This window comes from Cryptomeria japonica, chromosome 6, assembly GCF_030272615.1.
Source record: "Cryptomeria japonica chromosome 6, Sugi_1.0, whole genome shotgun sequence".
Classification (NCBI taxonomy): domain Eukaryota; kingdom Viridiplantae; phylum Streptophyta; class Pinopsida; order Cupressales; family Cupressaceae; genus Cryptomeria; species Cryptomeria japonica.
This window is the reverse complement of record NC_081410.1, coordinates 247,595,196-247,612,523: the sequence shown is the minus strand read 5'-3', so window position 1 is coordinate 247,612,523 and position 17,328 is coordinate 247,595,196. Positions and strand designations below refer to the sequence as shown.

General features: G+C 37.8%; 2 protein-coding genes across 2 annotated transcripts; both read right to left on the bottom strand.

Annotated features, from left to right (window-relative positions):
• Positions 1-548: 548 nt before the first annotated feature.
• LOC131079749 (uncharacterized mitochondrial protein AtMg00860-like) lies at positions 549-1,067 on the bottom strand. The gene has a single exon (XM_058017781.1). The coding sequence runs from the start codon at positions 1,065-1,067 to the stop codon at positions 549-551; it is 519 nt and encodes a 172-aa protein (XP_057873764.1).
• Positions 1,068-11,053: 9,986 nt separating this feature from the next.
• LOC131079748 (uncharacterized) lies at positions 11,054-11,464 on the bottom strand. The gene has a single exon (XM_058017780.1). It carries the CDS (start codon positions 11,462-11,464, stop codon positions 11,054-11,056), a length of 411 nt encoding a protein of 136 aa, XP_057873763.1.
• Positions 11,465-17,328: the final 5,864 nt, after the last annotated feature.

Here is a 17,328-nt window from a genome sequence, read left to right as displayed (position 1 = left end):
CCAACAGGTAAGGTGTGCTCAGATTTGTTTTGCTAGTAGGTGGAACATTCTCACACGTACTGCAAAACATCATTCTTAAGGCCCTTCCAAGAGAACCTTTCCCAGATTTGTCTGTAGGTTTTCAGGTATCTTGGGTGTCTAGCTAAGGGTGAGTCATGCATTTCTTTTAGAATTTTTTCCTTCATCTTGGACTCTGACACCAAATAAATTATATCCTTGTAGTAAATGATGTCATCAACCACCTTGTATCTGTCATCCTGCACTTGACCATCCATCAACTCACATGTGAATGTATTCTTGGAATATTCAACCAACAGATGTTCCTTCCAGTCTACCGAAATTTGGGATAGAGAACATATGGAAGGCCTTCTTGACAGAGCATCAACCACCACATTATTCTTTCCCTTCACATACTCAATGTCAGAATCAAATGTCTGGATTTTGCTCACCCACTTTTGTTGTCGTTCGTTAAGATCCCTCTGCTCCAAGAAATATTGCAGGTTGTTGTGGTCTGTCTGCACGACAAACTTTGTCCCAACGAGGTACTGTCAAAACTTTGTCAGTGCATGCATGATGGCGAGCATCTCCTTGTCGTAGATGGAGTACAACCGCTCTACTCCAGACAACTTTCGACTCTTGAACGCGATGGGGTGAGGGTCTTGCATCAACACCACTCCAATGCCTTCACCCGAGGCATCGCACTCCAAGATGAAAGAATGAGTGAAGTCTGGTAGTGCCAGAACTGAAAATGTACTCATAACTTCTTTCAACTTGTCGAAAGTGTGTTGGGCCTGCACATCCCAGTGGAAGGATCCTCTCTTTGTCAGATTTGTTAGTGGTGCACCAATCTGTGAAAATCCCTTCACGAACCTTCTATAATAACTGCACAATCCAAGAAATCCACGCAGCTCCGAGAGAGTCTTGGGAGGCGGCCAGTCCAGAATGGCCTGAATTTTCTCTTGATGTACTTGAACCCCACGAGCACTGATGATGTGTCCCAAGTACAATATCTTTGTCATTCCAAATTCGCATTTGGACCTCTTGGAAAATAATGATTGTGACTCCATGATTCCCAGAACTTCATCCAAATGCCTCAGATGTTCGTCCCACGTTTTGTTGTAGATGAATATGTCATCAAAGAACACCAACAGGAACTTGCACAGTTGCTTGTTGAAGATGTGATTCATGCACGAATGGAAAGTGGATGGAGCATTGGTTAATCCAAACGGCATGACCAAGAACTCATAGTGTCCATAATGGCAACAAAAGGTTGTCTTCTCCGCATCTTGCTCCCTCATGCAGATCTGGTGGTAGCTGGAGTGAAGATCAATTTTGGAGCAATAGATTGCTCCATGTAGTTCGTCGAGAAGCTCATCGATCCGGGGGATGGGGTATCTATTCTTGATAGTCTTTTTGTTTAATACATGGTAATCCATGCACATCCAGAGGGATCCATCCTTCTTCTTTACTAGCACTGCTGACGACGCGAAGGGACTAGAGTTGGGCCTAATCCATCCTTTGTCGAGGAGTTCCTAGATCGTCTTCTCTATTTCATCCTTAAACTTCTTAGGATGGCGGTAGGGTGTGTAATACCCTAAAAATGGTCACCTAAACCATGGACCCCTAATCTCGAGAACATCACCAAGGTCCTAACCAAAGACAATTAAATCAACCTTGAGCACCTAATTAATTAATTCTTTAATCATTAATGTTACATGGCAAGTTAATCACTCTATATTAATTAAATATCTATTTAATTAATTAAATCATTCAAAGTAAATCATTTTGATCAATTATCCTATTTATTTAATTAAATATCCTAACATATTTAATTAATATTTAATTTTGCCATTTAATCATAAAAAATGAATTAATTTACAAAAAGAGATTTATCACAAAAACATGAATTAATTTGCAAAAGAAAGAGTTAAATTTAAAACAAAAGAAAATAATTAAATTGAGAGAAGAAATCAAACTTAAGATATTTCTTTTTCTAAAATTGAAATAACTTGAGAAATCAGAAAAAAACAATTAAATTGAATTAATCATTTTCTCTAAAAATAAAACTTGAAAGCTTTTCTTGAGGAAAGAAGTTCAGTAATATTGAAAAGCCTTTTTCTAAATAAAAAATCTTAAGCAAATTAAAGAAAAGTGCATGGAATCACCTAATTTTATCTCGAGTGCATGGAATCAACTAAATTTATCTCCAATGCAAACTCAGACTTATAATTTGAATGCATTTAATCAAGATATAATTGGAATCTATCTCAAGATTAACTGAATCCGATCTCTCAATTATTTCAATTAATCCTAAATTATGTTTTTTATTGAGGAATCTCAACCGCTCATTGCTAATCGATCTTGACCATTGGTCTCTCTTTTGAGTCTCTATAAATTCAGCCTTCATCTCTCATTCAAAACACCCTAGAGATTTATTGTTATTGTGCAATTTTTGCTCTGGAGTCATTGAAGATATTGTGCTTTGATATTGTTGCATCCTAGTTTAGCTTTTGGTATATTTGGTTTAATTATGATTTCTTGAATTCATCTAGCTTATTGCTTTCATTCATTTAGCTTATTATTCATTCATCTAGCTTATTATTCATTCATCTAGCTTAATATTGCATACATTTAGCTTAATCTCGTGCTCATATAATTAAATCCTTTGTCTAGGTGTAGTCTAGTCACTGGTATTGCTTAGGCAAATCTGAGAGAAAGTCTATACTCACATCTTTAGAAGGCAATAGGTCATTTTTTATGGTTTTTATATTCATGATTATATCTGTCTAACCATGCATGCAATGACTTAATTGAAGTGTTGTGTCTTACAGCTTGCAAACTTTATCCACTTTTCACACACAGGGTGTGGTAATGATGGGTTTGGCTCCTTCCTCCAACTCGATGGTGTGCTCAAAGCCATGGTGTGGTGGTATGCCAAGTGGAATGTCAACGAATACCATGCTATGATTATCCAACACTGACTAAAGCTCCTCATCCTGGTAGTGAGATTGTTGCTCTCTCAAAGGTTCTGTCGAGATCAAACAGTGTGCTTCCCAAACAACTTCATCATGTCTGAAAAGGGATTCCATTCATTTGGCCAAAATCTCCCTCGGGCTGCCATTCGACATTCCTCTGAGAACCACCTTCCTGTCATCCACCTCGAATGAGAACTCCATCTTTTTGAATCTCTACGAGTACTGGTCTAGGGTCTCCATCCATTGAATAACCAATATGGCATCCATGTCATCCAGATCTACTACAAAGAAATTGTCTGTCACCGTGTAATTTCCCATGGTGATGCTCAGTTGCAGAACCAAGTGAGTGCATGATAGGAGATTTCCTCCCGCCACCTTGACATTGAACCCTTCATGCTCTTTTGTACACAAACCCCTTCGGCTGATGAGTGATGCGTTTATGAATTTGAGAAAGGCCCCACTATCGAGCATGACTAGGACTCGTTGCCCTTGAAGCGTACCACTCACCCTAAACACACTACACCTTGGGGTACCAGCTAGTGTGGCAATGACTCCTCCCTTGCGTACCAGTGTGGAAATTATCTCCACCTATCTTGTTTCTTCTATAGACGCTTCCTTTGGTGGCTCACTTTCTTCAGGTTCCTCCTCGTCATCGGGCATGACCTCAATATAATGAATCTTTCCTTTGCCCAAGCATCAGTGCCCTGGCTCCCACGACTCCTTGCAGGTAAAACAAAGCTTTTTCCTTCTGAGCTCCTATTTTGTGGCCTCATCCAATGATGACTTCTTTGGAAAGGTTTTGATATCCTTCTCCTTCGGGTCGAAGGGTGGTTTGGCATGTGGATAGTTTTTGGAGGAAGAAGATGTCGCCATGTCACACGCCTTCTTAATAGCTTCTGTGAGTGTGTTGGGGTTGAACCCTTTCACCCAACCCTTCAGTGGTTCCATCAACCCATCCATGAATAAGACCACCAATCTCCTCTCTGAGATATCTGTCACCAACATAGACAGTCTCTGGAATTCTATAATGTAACTATCCATCAGTCCAGATTTCTTCAGTTGAGCCAGCTCTTTGGAGTTGATATCTGGATCTCTTCCGTCAAAACGGTCTATGAGCCTCTCCATGAACTCGACATATGAAGTTATCTGATCGTGGCCGAGGGTGACCATTCCATGATGCCACCATTCATGAGCGACTCCTTCCAGGTGAAGTGCAACAAATTTGATAGCTTCATCTTCAGGCATCAGGTTACGTTGGAAATAGGTATCTTCTTTTTGTACCCAATCTCGTGTCGAGGTTGCTCCGATCCCATCAAAGGGTGACAAATTAATCCTACCAACCTTCTGTTTGATATCTTCATTATAGTATCTATAGTAGCCACGACTTCTACCGCCCGATTATTTCATCCATAGCTTGACATAATCCTTGAAGGATATGTCTCCCTCGAGGTTTTCATCCCTCTAATGTTGATTCAACTATGCTTGCAACTCCTGGAAAGTGGGATATTTCTCCCCATGCGGTGCTTCAGTTCTCCAGGGAAAAGTTGGCATTAGCAGTCATAAATTTGAATGTTGTGGGTTTGACCTTCCAGTGATTGAATTATCGCTCTGTCCATTATGATCTCCATTTGTTTATCCCAATGCCAATTGATGCAATGTATCTTCCATGAGATTTTTTCTTTGTTTCCCTCTGACCATGGTGTCGTTGAGATGAGTTTGGATTTGGGTTATCTCCCTTAATAGTGCCATGACTTCTTTGGCAAGATCTTGTGGTTCCCCCATTCGGTCGGCAGAACGATACCTCCTTCTGGTGTACACCTGCATCCACTACTCGATAGGCTAGCAAGATCACCAACTTTGATACCACTGTAATGTACCGTACCGTATGATAACTAAACTTCCACCGTATGGTCAACACAACCTCCCATATGTCCAACACCCCCCTCCACCATACAACCAACACAACCTCTCGTATGACCAACACTCCCTCCACTGTACGACCAACACTCCCTCCACCGTATGACCAACACAACCTCTCGTACGACCAACACTCCCTCCCCTGTACGACCAAAACTGTACGATCCTTCACTCTATACGCTCCTTGCCTTCTGTACGATCAATCGGCCTGTGTATGGACTAATAATCACGGCCTCAGAAAGATGGTTCCATTATATGCAATATGTTGGACAGTATAATTAGTTTAACACAATTTGGCACAGGAATGAACACACCAGGAAAGTAGAAATTCAGATTCAATAATGATAACACTTCAGATTACAAAATCTGGACTGAGAGTAGAGCAGAGTAGGGTGAGGAGTTACTCCCACTGAAACTGCGGATGCCAAGTAGGGAGGACCTTCCACCTCCGAAATGGCAGACGACTGAACTCCAACTAGAATTCACACACAAAGAAAACACCAAATTTGCATCCCTACAACAATGACTAACTCGATCATTTATATGGCTTCGAGGAAACTTCCCGAAGGATTACAAAAAGAGCCAACACGGCCAAAATATTACCACCAAAAGTAAAAAGGGCCCGAGATATAATAAATTTAACTTTCGGGGCCATACACACAATTATTAAATTATTTAATAATGTAGGGGACATTACAGTGGACATTATTGTGAGAGAGTCCGTGATGATCTTCTTGTACTTATGTGTTTACCCTCTGGATGAGCCATGGTGAATATCATTGTGAGGTGACGATCTCACAATGATGAACACTTGTACATCTCACCATCATTGTGAGGTGACGATCTCACAATAATGGTTGATATTACATGAGATGATATCTATGGATAAACCATAATGATGGGTGTCACATGAGGTGATGTCTATGGATATGCCATAATGGTTGATATCACGTGAGGTGATATCTATGGATAAACCATAATGGTGGATATCACGTGAGGTGATGTCTATGGATATGTCATAATGGTTGATATCATGTGAGGTGATATCTATGGATAAACCATAATGGTGGATATCACGTGAGGTGATGTCTATGAATATGTCATAATGGTTGATATCACATGAAGTGATATCTATCGATAAACCATAATGGTTGATATCACATGAGGTGATGTATTCCTTTCCACATATATATGTAGTCATTGTGATCAAACATCACGATGAGGCGATGTGATATCACAATGAGGTGATAAGCTTCCTGCTTGCTCATGAGTATAGTCATTGTGTTGGTCATCTTGATGATGTGATATGTCTTGTGTAGCTGGAAGTATCCTCCCTAGCTGAGAGGGAGTGTTGAAGATTGGCAACATCGGTTATCACTTCCAGCCTAAGGAAGACAAATATGTAAGTGGCCTAATCGTCCTAATCGACTAAGATGAAGTGTTGATGTTGTGGTCAGATTCCTTTAGGCCGACATAGACAACATAAAGGTTGTGATAATATTGTGATAATATAATTATATTATATTGTGATAATATTATTATTGAGAGATAATATAATATAATTATTAATAATTATTTTATAATTATATTATATAATTATTATATAATTATATTATATAATTATTATATAATTATATTATATAATTATTATATAATTATATTATATAATTATTATATAATTATATTATATAATTATTATGAGATAATATAATTATATTATTATGTGATAATATAATTATACTATAAATATATTGTATAATTATTATATTATATAATAATATAATAACTATTATTGTTATTAATAATATAATTATTGGAGACCAACTTGGAAGAGTGGTGACCCTTGGTGAAGGGGCACCACTGATAGGTATAAAGTAAGAATAAATCTTCCTCTCTAAAGGAATTGATGATAGGATAATATCTACAGAATGCGTATACATCAATTCAACACGGGATACCCATTGATCTAGTTTTTCTACACTCATTTCTCCTTCATATAGTAGTATATCTATTTTGGCTTCCACTTTGAATAACTTATTTGATTGCATTGTTTTTCCTTTCTCTATACTCACTTTCTTTGATTCACGTTCTTCTTGATTCATCTTGAACTTATCCATTTTTGTATTCAAGGAAAGCATCATGCTTTCCAACCTATGAAGTTTGAAACTACCCAACAATGACTAATTCGACCACATCCTCTTCCAACCTCCAAAATATTGAATATCCATCTTCATCTCTCACCACTCTTGTTATCCTATTGATCTTAACCACTCTCTTGACTCAATTTCAAGCTCAAAAGATAAATAATTACATTTCCCAAATAGACTAGCAACATACACTTGATTAGTCTCTCTATAATGGCTCTACATGGCACCAACAAGTTTCTAGCCATCTTCCAAATGCAAAGAATGCAAATATCACTTCCACATAACTTCCCTAAGATGAGAAGTTGGAATACTAACCATTAAACCTATAATTGAGATGTTTGGCATTCCAAATGTTAACTCAGTACTTTCATAAAGATGTGTTCAAGTGTGCCACTTTGCCAATATATCATTCTTCACTTTATGACATGTTTGTTAGGGCCAATCATGAATTTGTTGGTGGCAATTACATATTCACTAGGACGAACACGCTTTCATTGCCTATATAACTAATGAATTCATCAATCTTGCATTCGCAAATATATTTTTGACCTTTGCAACTTTGGATGTATTTCAAAGATGTCTAATACCTTACGTAATCCTTACCAATCCTTTCCACATTCCCATTATACCATTTGATGATGAATTCACACTTTAGATGTATGGATAACACTCCAATGAGCTAGTACCACCATGACTTGTTGTCCTTGCACACATAAGACTCAAATTTAAAATCAGTAAACATTCATAAAGCATTCAAAGGCTAAAGGATTTGATTCTCTAACTCTCTGAGCAACATTCTTTGAGTCCATTCAAAGACCTTCTTTGTAGTTTCAAACAAATCTTGCTAAACAATTCTTCAATAACTATTTTTTTAATTGAAATCTCCATGATGCTTATCACTCATTCGAAATAATGTAAGGGAGAAACTATGTACTTGCCTTTAAGAAATCTTATTTTATTATATTCCTTAGATTGGTTAGTACTTTTAAAATATTGCCCACAAGTATTATTATATATTGAAGTATAGTTGTTGCTTATAAATCTCTATATATTTCACCTCTTTTGGTTTAACAAGAATATTTTTTTGAATTTTTGTGGTACGCTCTTGTATATATGTTTATTTGTTATGGACATCTCTTTCTTTTGTTGAGTGCTCAAAGTGAAAAATTTGGCAGTTTTACCTTTGTTAGGGCTAGGTTGATTCCTCTTGTGGCTAGGTGTGATCCCTTGGCTATTGAGAGTAATAACAACTATATGGTCTTTCTAGGTGTTTCTCTAAATTTGAGCTTTGAACTTCATTAATTCAAAATAGAAATAATATATTGAGTAAGAAACTATTAATACATTGACGATTTGGCTTGATATATTTGTTGTTACATTTTGTTTCTATAAGAAATGTTTCTTGTTGCCAAACGCATCCACCAATATTTATATTACTCTAAATTCCAAAACTAGTGCATCATGAGATGTTCAATGAATAACCAAAATAAGTTTTTAATAACAGAGCAAACAACCTAAGAAACCTTGAATACTAAACTATGCGTTGACTAAAAGGCAATCCTAAATGACAAGACTATACCTAGTGATTTATGCCTACCCAAAATCAATTATTTCATCATTGTCTTGAATAGGGTAAGGATTCAAGAATCATACTTGGTGTGAGAATTCTAACAACACATACTTTGACATGAAAGAACATCAAAGATTGAGTCTGGAATATTTATGTGTTCAACATCCACCTAATTGCATATTTGCTATTAAATATCTCATCAAATTTCCACAATCCATAATTTGGAAGAGTTGTTTCTAAATTAGATCATATGATAGTTTTTACATTAACATTTCATAACATCCTCCATAATCATCAAGATAAATTTGTTCATCCTCCACAATAATCAAGATAAATTTGTTTTTGATAATAAAAGCAGCCAAAAATGAGGGGGCTGACCCATGGGTACAATTAAGAGAACAATGGAAGGACCATTGTCCGCAAACAATCAGCACAAAAGCAGCCTTTTACCTCTATCAAAAACAAAAACCATCATATGAGAGTTTATTAGCAATAAAATACTACCAGTCAGAGTATACTTCCAGTGCCACGCAGGGCTATAAGCATTAAAATATAAACATAAGCCGAAACTAGACCTATCCAGCCTACTACACCACATAGACAAAAAACTTCTCCACATGCAGAAATTTAATTCTTTTTCCCACGACTCTTCTTAGGGAGCAGCTTCTTAGCCCATTCCTTAGTGAGGAACTTGAACAGGCCTTTAAAGTCCTCGTCCTCCTTGCCTTTACCTTTGTCCGCGCTATCCTGCAAAAGGCACAGAGTAGTGGCCGAGCATCTCATGACATTCAGAGCGAATTTAGACACATCATGCATCTTGGACTCCGTCACCTCCAGTCTGCTGGTAATCACCTGCAGGGTGTCAAAGAGGGCTTCTATCTTTTTCCCGAGCTCTGCCAGGTTGGGATCTTCTTCCTTCACACTACTGGCCTCTTCAACAACTAGCATTTTACTCAATCCTGAAGGTCGGGGAAGGGAAATTGGCAAGTTCCGGGCTCATAGAGGCGGTCGAGCTTTCAGAAACATGGGTTGAGCTCATAGAAAGGGGGGAATGTTTGTGCTGGGCATGGGGGGTTTTATCAGTCGGAATGGAGTTGCCCTTGTCATGCGAGGAGGAGGGGTCTCTTAGGGATTTATCAGAGGGTTTAGAGGCTAATCTAGTAGAGCGGCGGGGCGTGTTGGCGTCTTTGGTAAAGTCCGGGTTCGAATCAAATTCTTGGATTTTAACTTTTTTAGGGGTTCTAACCTCCTCCAGGGAGTGATTCTTGGTTTTCTTGCTAGAGGAGCCAAGTTCTGTGCAACAGGGGCTTAAATCATTAATGGCCAGAGGTTGGGTCGAGGGGTCGACATTTTGCACAGAAATGGAACGGGGTGGGCAAAGGGCGAGGTGGAAGTTGAACAGGCAGAGCATATTGCCCTAGTGCAGGATAGGAAAGTCTTTTCCTTTCTTTTTGGCTTCAACTATATCTTTAACGTTAGCATCTATCGAGTGCAATAAAAAGAACGGAATGGAAATGAGGTCTTTGTTCCTCAAATGGTTTAGGAAGGGGAGGTGGTAGTAGTAGAAAATGCCATACCTGCCTTCGAGCGTAAAATACTTCATCACTATGTAGTAGACTTCATCCCAAGGGTGCAGGAGTTCCTCTCTATTAAAACCTCCGACCCTCTTGACAGGGTTTTCGCCGTGGCAGAAAAATTGGTTAAGGCTGGTAGAGTCCGCAATGCGGCTCTATTTTTTCCATTTTCTGCCCTCCATTGAGAGGCCAGTAGCCTGGGCTATGACCTCTTCGTTTATTTCAAAGGAGATTCCCCCCACAGTCACCCTTCTGTCCTCCCAAGAGGACACGAATTGTTTAGAGAGTCTCTCGTCGTTGCCTCCATGTTCTCCATAAATTTGTAAATGCCTCCTTCGGTGCACACGAACCAGGCCGCTGGTTTGGCTTTGAACTCCTCAACTTTGTTGGGTTCCAACCTGAGCCTATCCCCCCCCATTTTAGAATCCTCTAGCTTCACAGTTTAAAAATAATAGAAAGCTAGAATGCAGAGCTGAAGCAAACTCAAGAGGAAATGGTTAGGGAAAATGTGCCAGACTTGGGTTAAACAGTTGTAATAGTCATAGTGATTATTATCCTTTAAGGTCTCATAGATATCGCTGGCTGGAGATCTACTTGGAGCGTGCGAGCCTTTACTCAGGCCAATGTGAGTTGACAGCTCGTTGCTCGGGCCAATGTGAGTTGACAGCTACTCAGCGCCGCCTTTGCCATCGCCAGTTGGCACCATCCGAGTCATAAATGAATGGTAATCATTCCTGATGTCAGTCCTTTCTTTATAAATTCATCCCCTGTGGCAGTGATGACTCCGCATACCTCTGCTACATGTCCGTCTGTGGTAGAAATTGGCGGGATCTTCGCGCCAATTTGAAAAAATTAACATATTTTCCTTCATCATTGGGCAGGAGGGTTAGTCCTTTCCTGGCACAAGGCTTTTTCCTTATCCAGGATTTCCTTAACTGTGATTGGCAGCATATTGGGGTTCCTCCAACATCGTAAGCCCATCTGCAGCCTTCCTTCAGCTGCCATGGAATCCACCACTCTATTTCCTTCTCTGAAGATGTGGTCTATGGTGAAGTCCTCCATTTTGACCAGCAAGTGCCTGATGTCCCTCAGAATGGGTTCCACTCTCCACCCAGCTGAAGCCTTCCCTTTGATAGAGTCGATAATAACTTGAGAGTCTCCTTCAATTTCCAGATGCTTTATTCCTATGTCGTTAGCCATTTTCAGCCCCCAGAGGAGGGCTATTCCCTCAGCTTGGGTGACCGAACTTTCACTGAGGTTGCCAACATAGGCTGCAACCATGTTCCCTAGCCTAACTGTTGCATTGAGCAGAGCCATCAAAATTCAATTTAAACCAGTGAATTCTGGGGGAAGACCACCTAGTCATCTATCTCTTTTTCTTGGTGCTGTTGTTGAAACGGTCGAAGCCAGGGGGAGCTTCCAGCCGCCAGTGATCTTCTTATCCGTCTCATCAGGAGGATAGGGGGGATTTTCCATTTTGTAGCTTCTAGATTCTCTAATATCAACTTAAAGCAGGTGAGGGCAACAGAGTCCGGAGGGGTCTCAGTGCCTCTGAAAATTCTGTTGTTTCTCTCATTCCACAAAGCCCAGCAGATGTGTGGAGGAATTTGTTTCCAAAGTTGAATGATGAGGGGATGATGGGAAGGGGGGGTCCAATCAAACACAAAGTTTTTTATATTCTTGTGGAAGACCCAACACAGACCACATTTCTGAAGCGTGATAGACCAAATGTGAGTCGTAAAGGGACAAAGAATAAAAAGGTGCTCAATAGATTCCTCATCCTTTTTACATAAGCTGCATCTATTGGGGAGATGGAATCCCCTCTTTTTCAAGTTATCAAGCATGAGGGTTTTGCCATGCATGAGGGACCACCAAAAGAAATTAATTTTGGGAATTAACTGAGGGTTCCAGACTTTCTTCCAACCTTCCGCATCCACAGGATGTTTTAGGACCTGAGAGTATGTAGATTTGATCGAGAACTGGCCCGATTGAGTCTCTTTCCAGATGAAGCTGTCTTCGTTCGTGGTCATGGGAATTCTAGTTTTCAGCAATAAGAGTTGCAACTCCTAAGCCAGGGGGACTAGGTTCGGTTGATTGCTGCAGATGGGGACTAAGTCCTTCCAACCACTTACTGGGATCAAATAATCTGCAGCATAATCCCCCAGGATAGCCTTGAAATGGTTCCTGATTTGATGGAAGCGAGTGTTGATTAACGGTCTATCCTCCATCCGAAAGTCCTCCCAGAATCTCACCTTTTTGCCATCTCCAAGCTGCCACTTCAGACCTTCTTTGACCATCACTCTGTTCTTTAGGATGTTGTTCCATAATTTGGAACCTTGGGGAAAGTCAGAAGTGTTGAGATTATAAAAGAAACGCTCCCAGTCCAAATACTTAGCTTTGATGATGTTGCACCAGTCCGCCTCCCCTTTAGCCAAGGTCCATCCCACCTTGGCAATTAGCGCCTTATTGAGGGCATTAATATTTCGTATACCCAAACCTCCCAGTTGACCAGAGCCAGGTGTTTTTTTTCCTCTAAGCCAGTCCATAAAAAAATTTTTTGAATTTTTTCAAGTTTTTCACCCATGGTCCCTGATATTTTGAACATGAAGAGGAAGTAGACTGAAATTTGTTATATAATATAATTTTTTGCAATCCTCGTCAAGCTTGAAGATCTTCTATTCTGATGACGCGGGTTGATTGGTTGAAATTGACGTAGCTTTAATTTCACGCGTAGTGAATTAAATGCGAAGGAATTTTGTGGCATACATACATCACAATGTGAGTCAATCAAGCAAATTACTAAGGCTGAGGAGGTTTCGTATGTTAAAAGCCGCCATTCGTCATGATTGGCATTCATGAGATTTCTTGGAAATGTCGGTACATAGATAGAGACGTTTATTGACAACACGCCAATTCTGCGAATACCTGATCGAAGTACATTTAACGTTTAAGTATTAATTAATCGAATTTTACTGACAAGATAACGCAACTGTAGACACTACTATATTATAATTTCTCATCAAAGCTTCTATCTATATATTAATTGAATAATTGTTTTTTATCAGTAAGCTAGGCTTAAGGGAGCTATACCCCAATTGTCTTGTCTTGGCTTTGCATCTCTTGTCATGCCCCCTCCAAATTTGCTCTATGCTTGCATTTGCTTTTTCCGAGTTTCTTTATTTACATTCGTTTACTCTCCACTTTTTTATGATATCTTCACTTTCTGATGATATCTTCACTTTCTGATTTCTTTATCATCTTCAAATTGTCACAATGTTTCAACTTTGGAAAAGAAATTTGTTGTTGTAAAGAAAGTCCATGCAAACTAAAATACACTTTCATTTGGAAAGCCCATTGATTTAGTTTTTTAACACTTATTTCTTCATCACATGATAGTATATCTATCTTGGCTTTAACTTTGAATAACTTATTTAATTTCAAATTTTCTCCTTGCTCTATACTCACATTCTTAGATTCAACTTCTTTTTAGTTCAACTTGGACTTATCCATTTTTGTAGTCAAAGAAAGCATCATGATTTCCAACCTACCAACCTACCAAGTTTTGAGTCAACAATAAATATTTTGGTCACATCCTTTTCCAATCTCCAAAATATTGCTTCTTTGTCTTCATTTATCACCATTATCATTGTCATCCTAACCTTAACCACTCTCTTAGACTCAATTCAAGCCCAAAATATAATAAATTCCATTTCCCACTTGATCTCATGGATGACATACACTCGCAAAGCCTATAATCAAGCAAATAAGCAAATAACCCATAGAATCTCATTATTCTAATACCACTTAATCCATAAACTATTGTGGATATTCCACACACTCAATTATTTGTGTATATTCCACACACTTAATCCATAAACTATTGTGAATATTCCACACACTCATAATTTGTAAAAATTATAAAGATCACAGTTATCTAATCAATATAAAAAAAAACCAACAACAAATCTTGGCATATTTCTTTTGTATCAATTTTATAAATATAAACTTCCATTATTTTCTATATATTTGATCATGCTCCTCACCTACAACATCTAAAGAAGATGCGATATATGATTTCTATTTCCGACTTGGCTGATCATTGAATGCAAAGAAGAAAACAGGTAATAAGATTCCACAACACAATTCCTATAAAACATCTTGATCTCGTCAACTTAAGATTTTTTCTCTTCTATTCTATTCGAACAGAGAATATTCAAACAGAAAGTGGTCAGACAGGTAGATTTGTAGTCTTGCAATATAATAATATTAAATGCGAAGGAATTGGAGCCCTGGAGCCCTGGACCCCTGCCCTTCCACTTACTAACGAGGACATTATATGCATTGATAGAGACGTTGGCCAACCCAAGCGCTCGGAAGTATTGGATATACGTTTTTCCCTGAAATGTATCCACGTTTTTAAATGATATTTTGAATTTTATACCATTTTTTATGGTTGTCTTCATATACAATTGAAATGCTTACAGTTACAGCTATTGTTTTAGCTTTTAGTTAGTAACAATGAATGTTGTGGAATTTGAAAGGGTAAAAAAATGGTCATTTTGAGTTGACGTCTCATATATACTCTCTAACAGTATGCTTTGACCACCACAAAATTTGTACAATTGATTCAATATTTCTACATAAATGCCCCAATAATCATGTCACATCGGTAACAATAAAGTTGCACATTTGATCTAGTTAGTAACTTTTTTTTTCTACCCGGTGAATATACCAATTGATAGTTATTGGCCCACTAGATGACTTTTAGTTGACGACTGGGTCTCATCGTCTTAAATTTTAAATGGGTAGATGGATAACCCCCAAGAAAGAGTTGGAAGAAAGACTTGCATTTTTTGTAGTAAAGGAGTGGTCGAAATTGAATGGTACTTTATCATAGAGTATGTAATTGTTATCAATAATATTTGCACCTTGTTGAACTTAGAGTTCAACAATCTATAAAAAACATGGGAATGATCTCAAGGTGTGGGTACCTTCTATGAGATCAAACCACCAGGTTGAAGGGTTGGCTTCCTTGATACTTACCTAAACTACTCTAAACTATTAGCTCTTCAATGAAAAGGAAGAAGGATACTTGAAAAATAAACCTATGACTATATTGGTGATGCACCTAATGTAATTTGTCTTGCACCTTTTTTTTAACTCACAATCACTCTTAAAAAAACCTTAGTTTGCACAAAATTCAAGTTTTATACACCATTTGCTTCAACATTTTGTAGAAAGGACACCCTATATTGCTATTTTGGAAGGAAAAGATAGCTTTCACAACCAATCAACTCTATATCACATCAATATAACATGAAAAATCCCATATGAAGGCAGAATATGATCTTTTATTAAGAAAATGAGCTCCTTACAACAGTACAAATCTAGAATTTATACTCTTTTCCTTTGAAAATCTAAATTTACAATGTTATAACAATCATTAAATGACTAAAAATGAGTTACAAGTTTGAAATTTTTACTTAGAAAGAGTTGAAAGCTACAATATTGAGAAAAAAAAGCAAGAATTGAAATCAAATTGTCCTTTGCATTGCCTTTTTATGTTGCTACCATTTCCTCATAATTAGCAATATCCTTTATGGATGAAAGACCTGTGTCTTTGTTCTAAATCTAGGTCAAAACTTCCTTCTTGTTTGTTTGTTGAAAATGCTCTTAAGTGGCATGAGGATGGGGATAACTTTCTCAACCATCTCCTAGATTCCCTCCAACTGCTCATAATTACCGACAAATTGATGCTTATAAGCCTGGAACTACTTTCAATTACTCAAAGTGCTAATAAATTGATGCACATGAACTCTAGGTTTTCAATATGGTCTAGGACTTCTTAGAGATGTGTAGTAGATCTTTTTGGGCAAACATTTAGTCAGCTATCATTTCATTAAAGTCTTCTTTCCTCATATTTCTTCAGTTACTGCCCACTAAACCTCTATTCACTGTCATTCTTGATAAACTTTCTTGCAAACTTTTTGTAGATTGTCCCTATATTGACTATCACATGCTTGTTTTTCTTATATCACGATGATGATATGATTGTCCTGAAACCCTACTACCTTCATCTCCAAAGACAACTCTTCATTTGAATTGCCATTTATACTTGTTCTTTCCTCATCTACAACCCATCATCTCTTCATTGTACTATGCATCTTGACGACTGTGTATGGTTGTCCTCTTGCTTGAGTATTGTCACGACTGCCCTTTTGGATTCTCACTTGGACTGTTTTGTGTCACAATTTACATTTCATCTTGACTTCAACTCCTAAGTTTTGTCCCACATGATTGTATTCTCTATCATATATGCATAACCGATTATCCTACTTTATCCATTAGCTAGCAAATTCATTGTTTTGACAAAATTTGTCATTCATAGAGTACACCATTCAAAACTTTGGAATCCAACCTCAAGTATGATGACTGCCATTATCATAAGCATGCTTCATCATGTTGAACATTGCTATATTGCCTTGGTTGTTCATGACAGTCCCGTTAACTATTCTCCATCGTTGTCATGAACAATGACTTCTTTGTTCCTTTTAATTGCTATGTCTTATGAATAAGGCACATGATCTATCTTAAGACTATTACTATGCATGAGTGTTATGATTGTTGTCACTTGTCACTTTAACAATTGTCATTTGCTATTTCTTTCTCATAAGCTATCTTTTTGTGTAAAAAAAAGTTTCTTACGTCCATTTTATTCAAGCATTAAAACATAGCCCAAGAATGTGTAGTAGCAGTATCAAAGATATCCATTTCTTTATGAAAGATTTGGAGCAACATATAAAGATACTCCTTGTATGCGATATAAATATATTTGTGCTTAAAATTTTCCCTTGTTGCCACATGCAAAATAAAATGAACTCAAGCATAAAAAAAACAAAAATCAGGCATATGTGTTATCATGAATGTTGTGCTAGCACCATGTAAATTTGTGCAAGTGTTATTTGAAAGGGAATACATATGCTCTATTTGTATGCATCATCCAATCCACATTATGTATCCCATGCCCAAATAATGATTGTAAGACAACTCTCCTTCACCTCACTTAAGTGCATTAACATATTTATCAATGGAAAAACTACCATAAGTCCACTCTACTATGTTTATAGAATCTTCCTCAACAAACA

Coding starts and splice junctions, on each gene's coding strand:
- LOC131079749 (XM_058017781.1), bottom strand. CDS start 1,067: ATGGAGTCACAATCATTATTTTCCAAGAGGTCCAAATGCGAATTTGGA.
- LOC131079748 (XM_058017780.1), bottom strand. CDS start 11,464: ATGGTTGCAGCCTATGTTGGCAACCTCAGTGAAAGTTCGGTCACCCAA.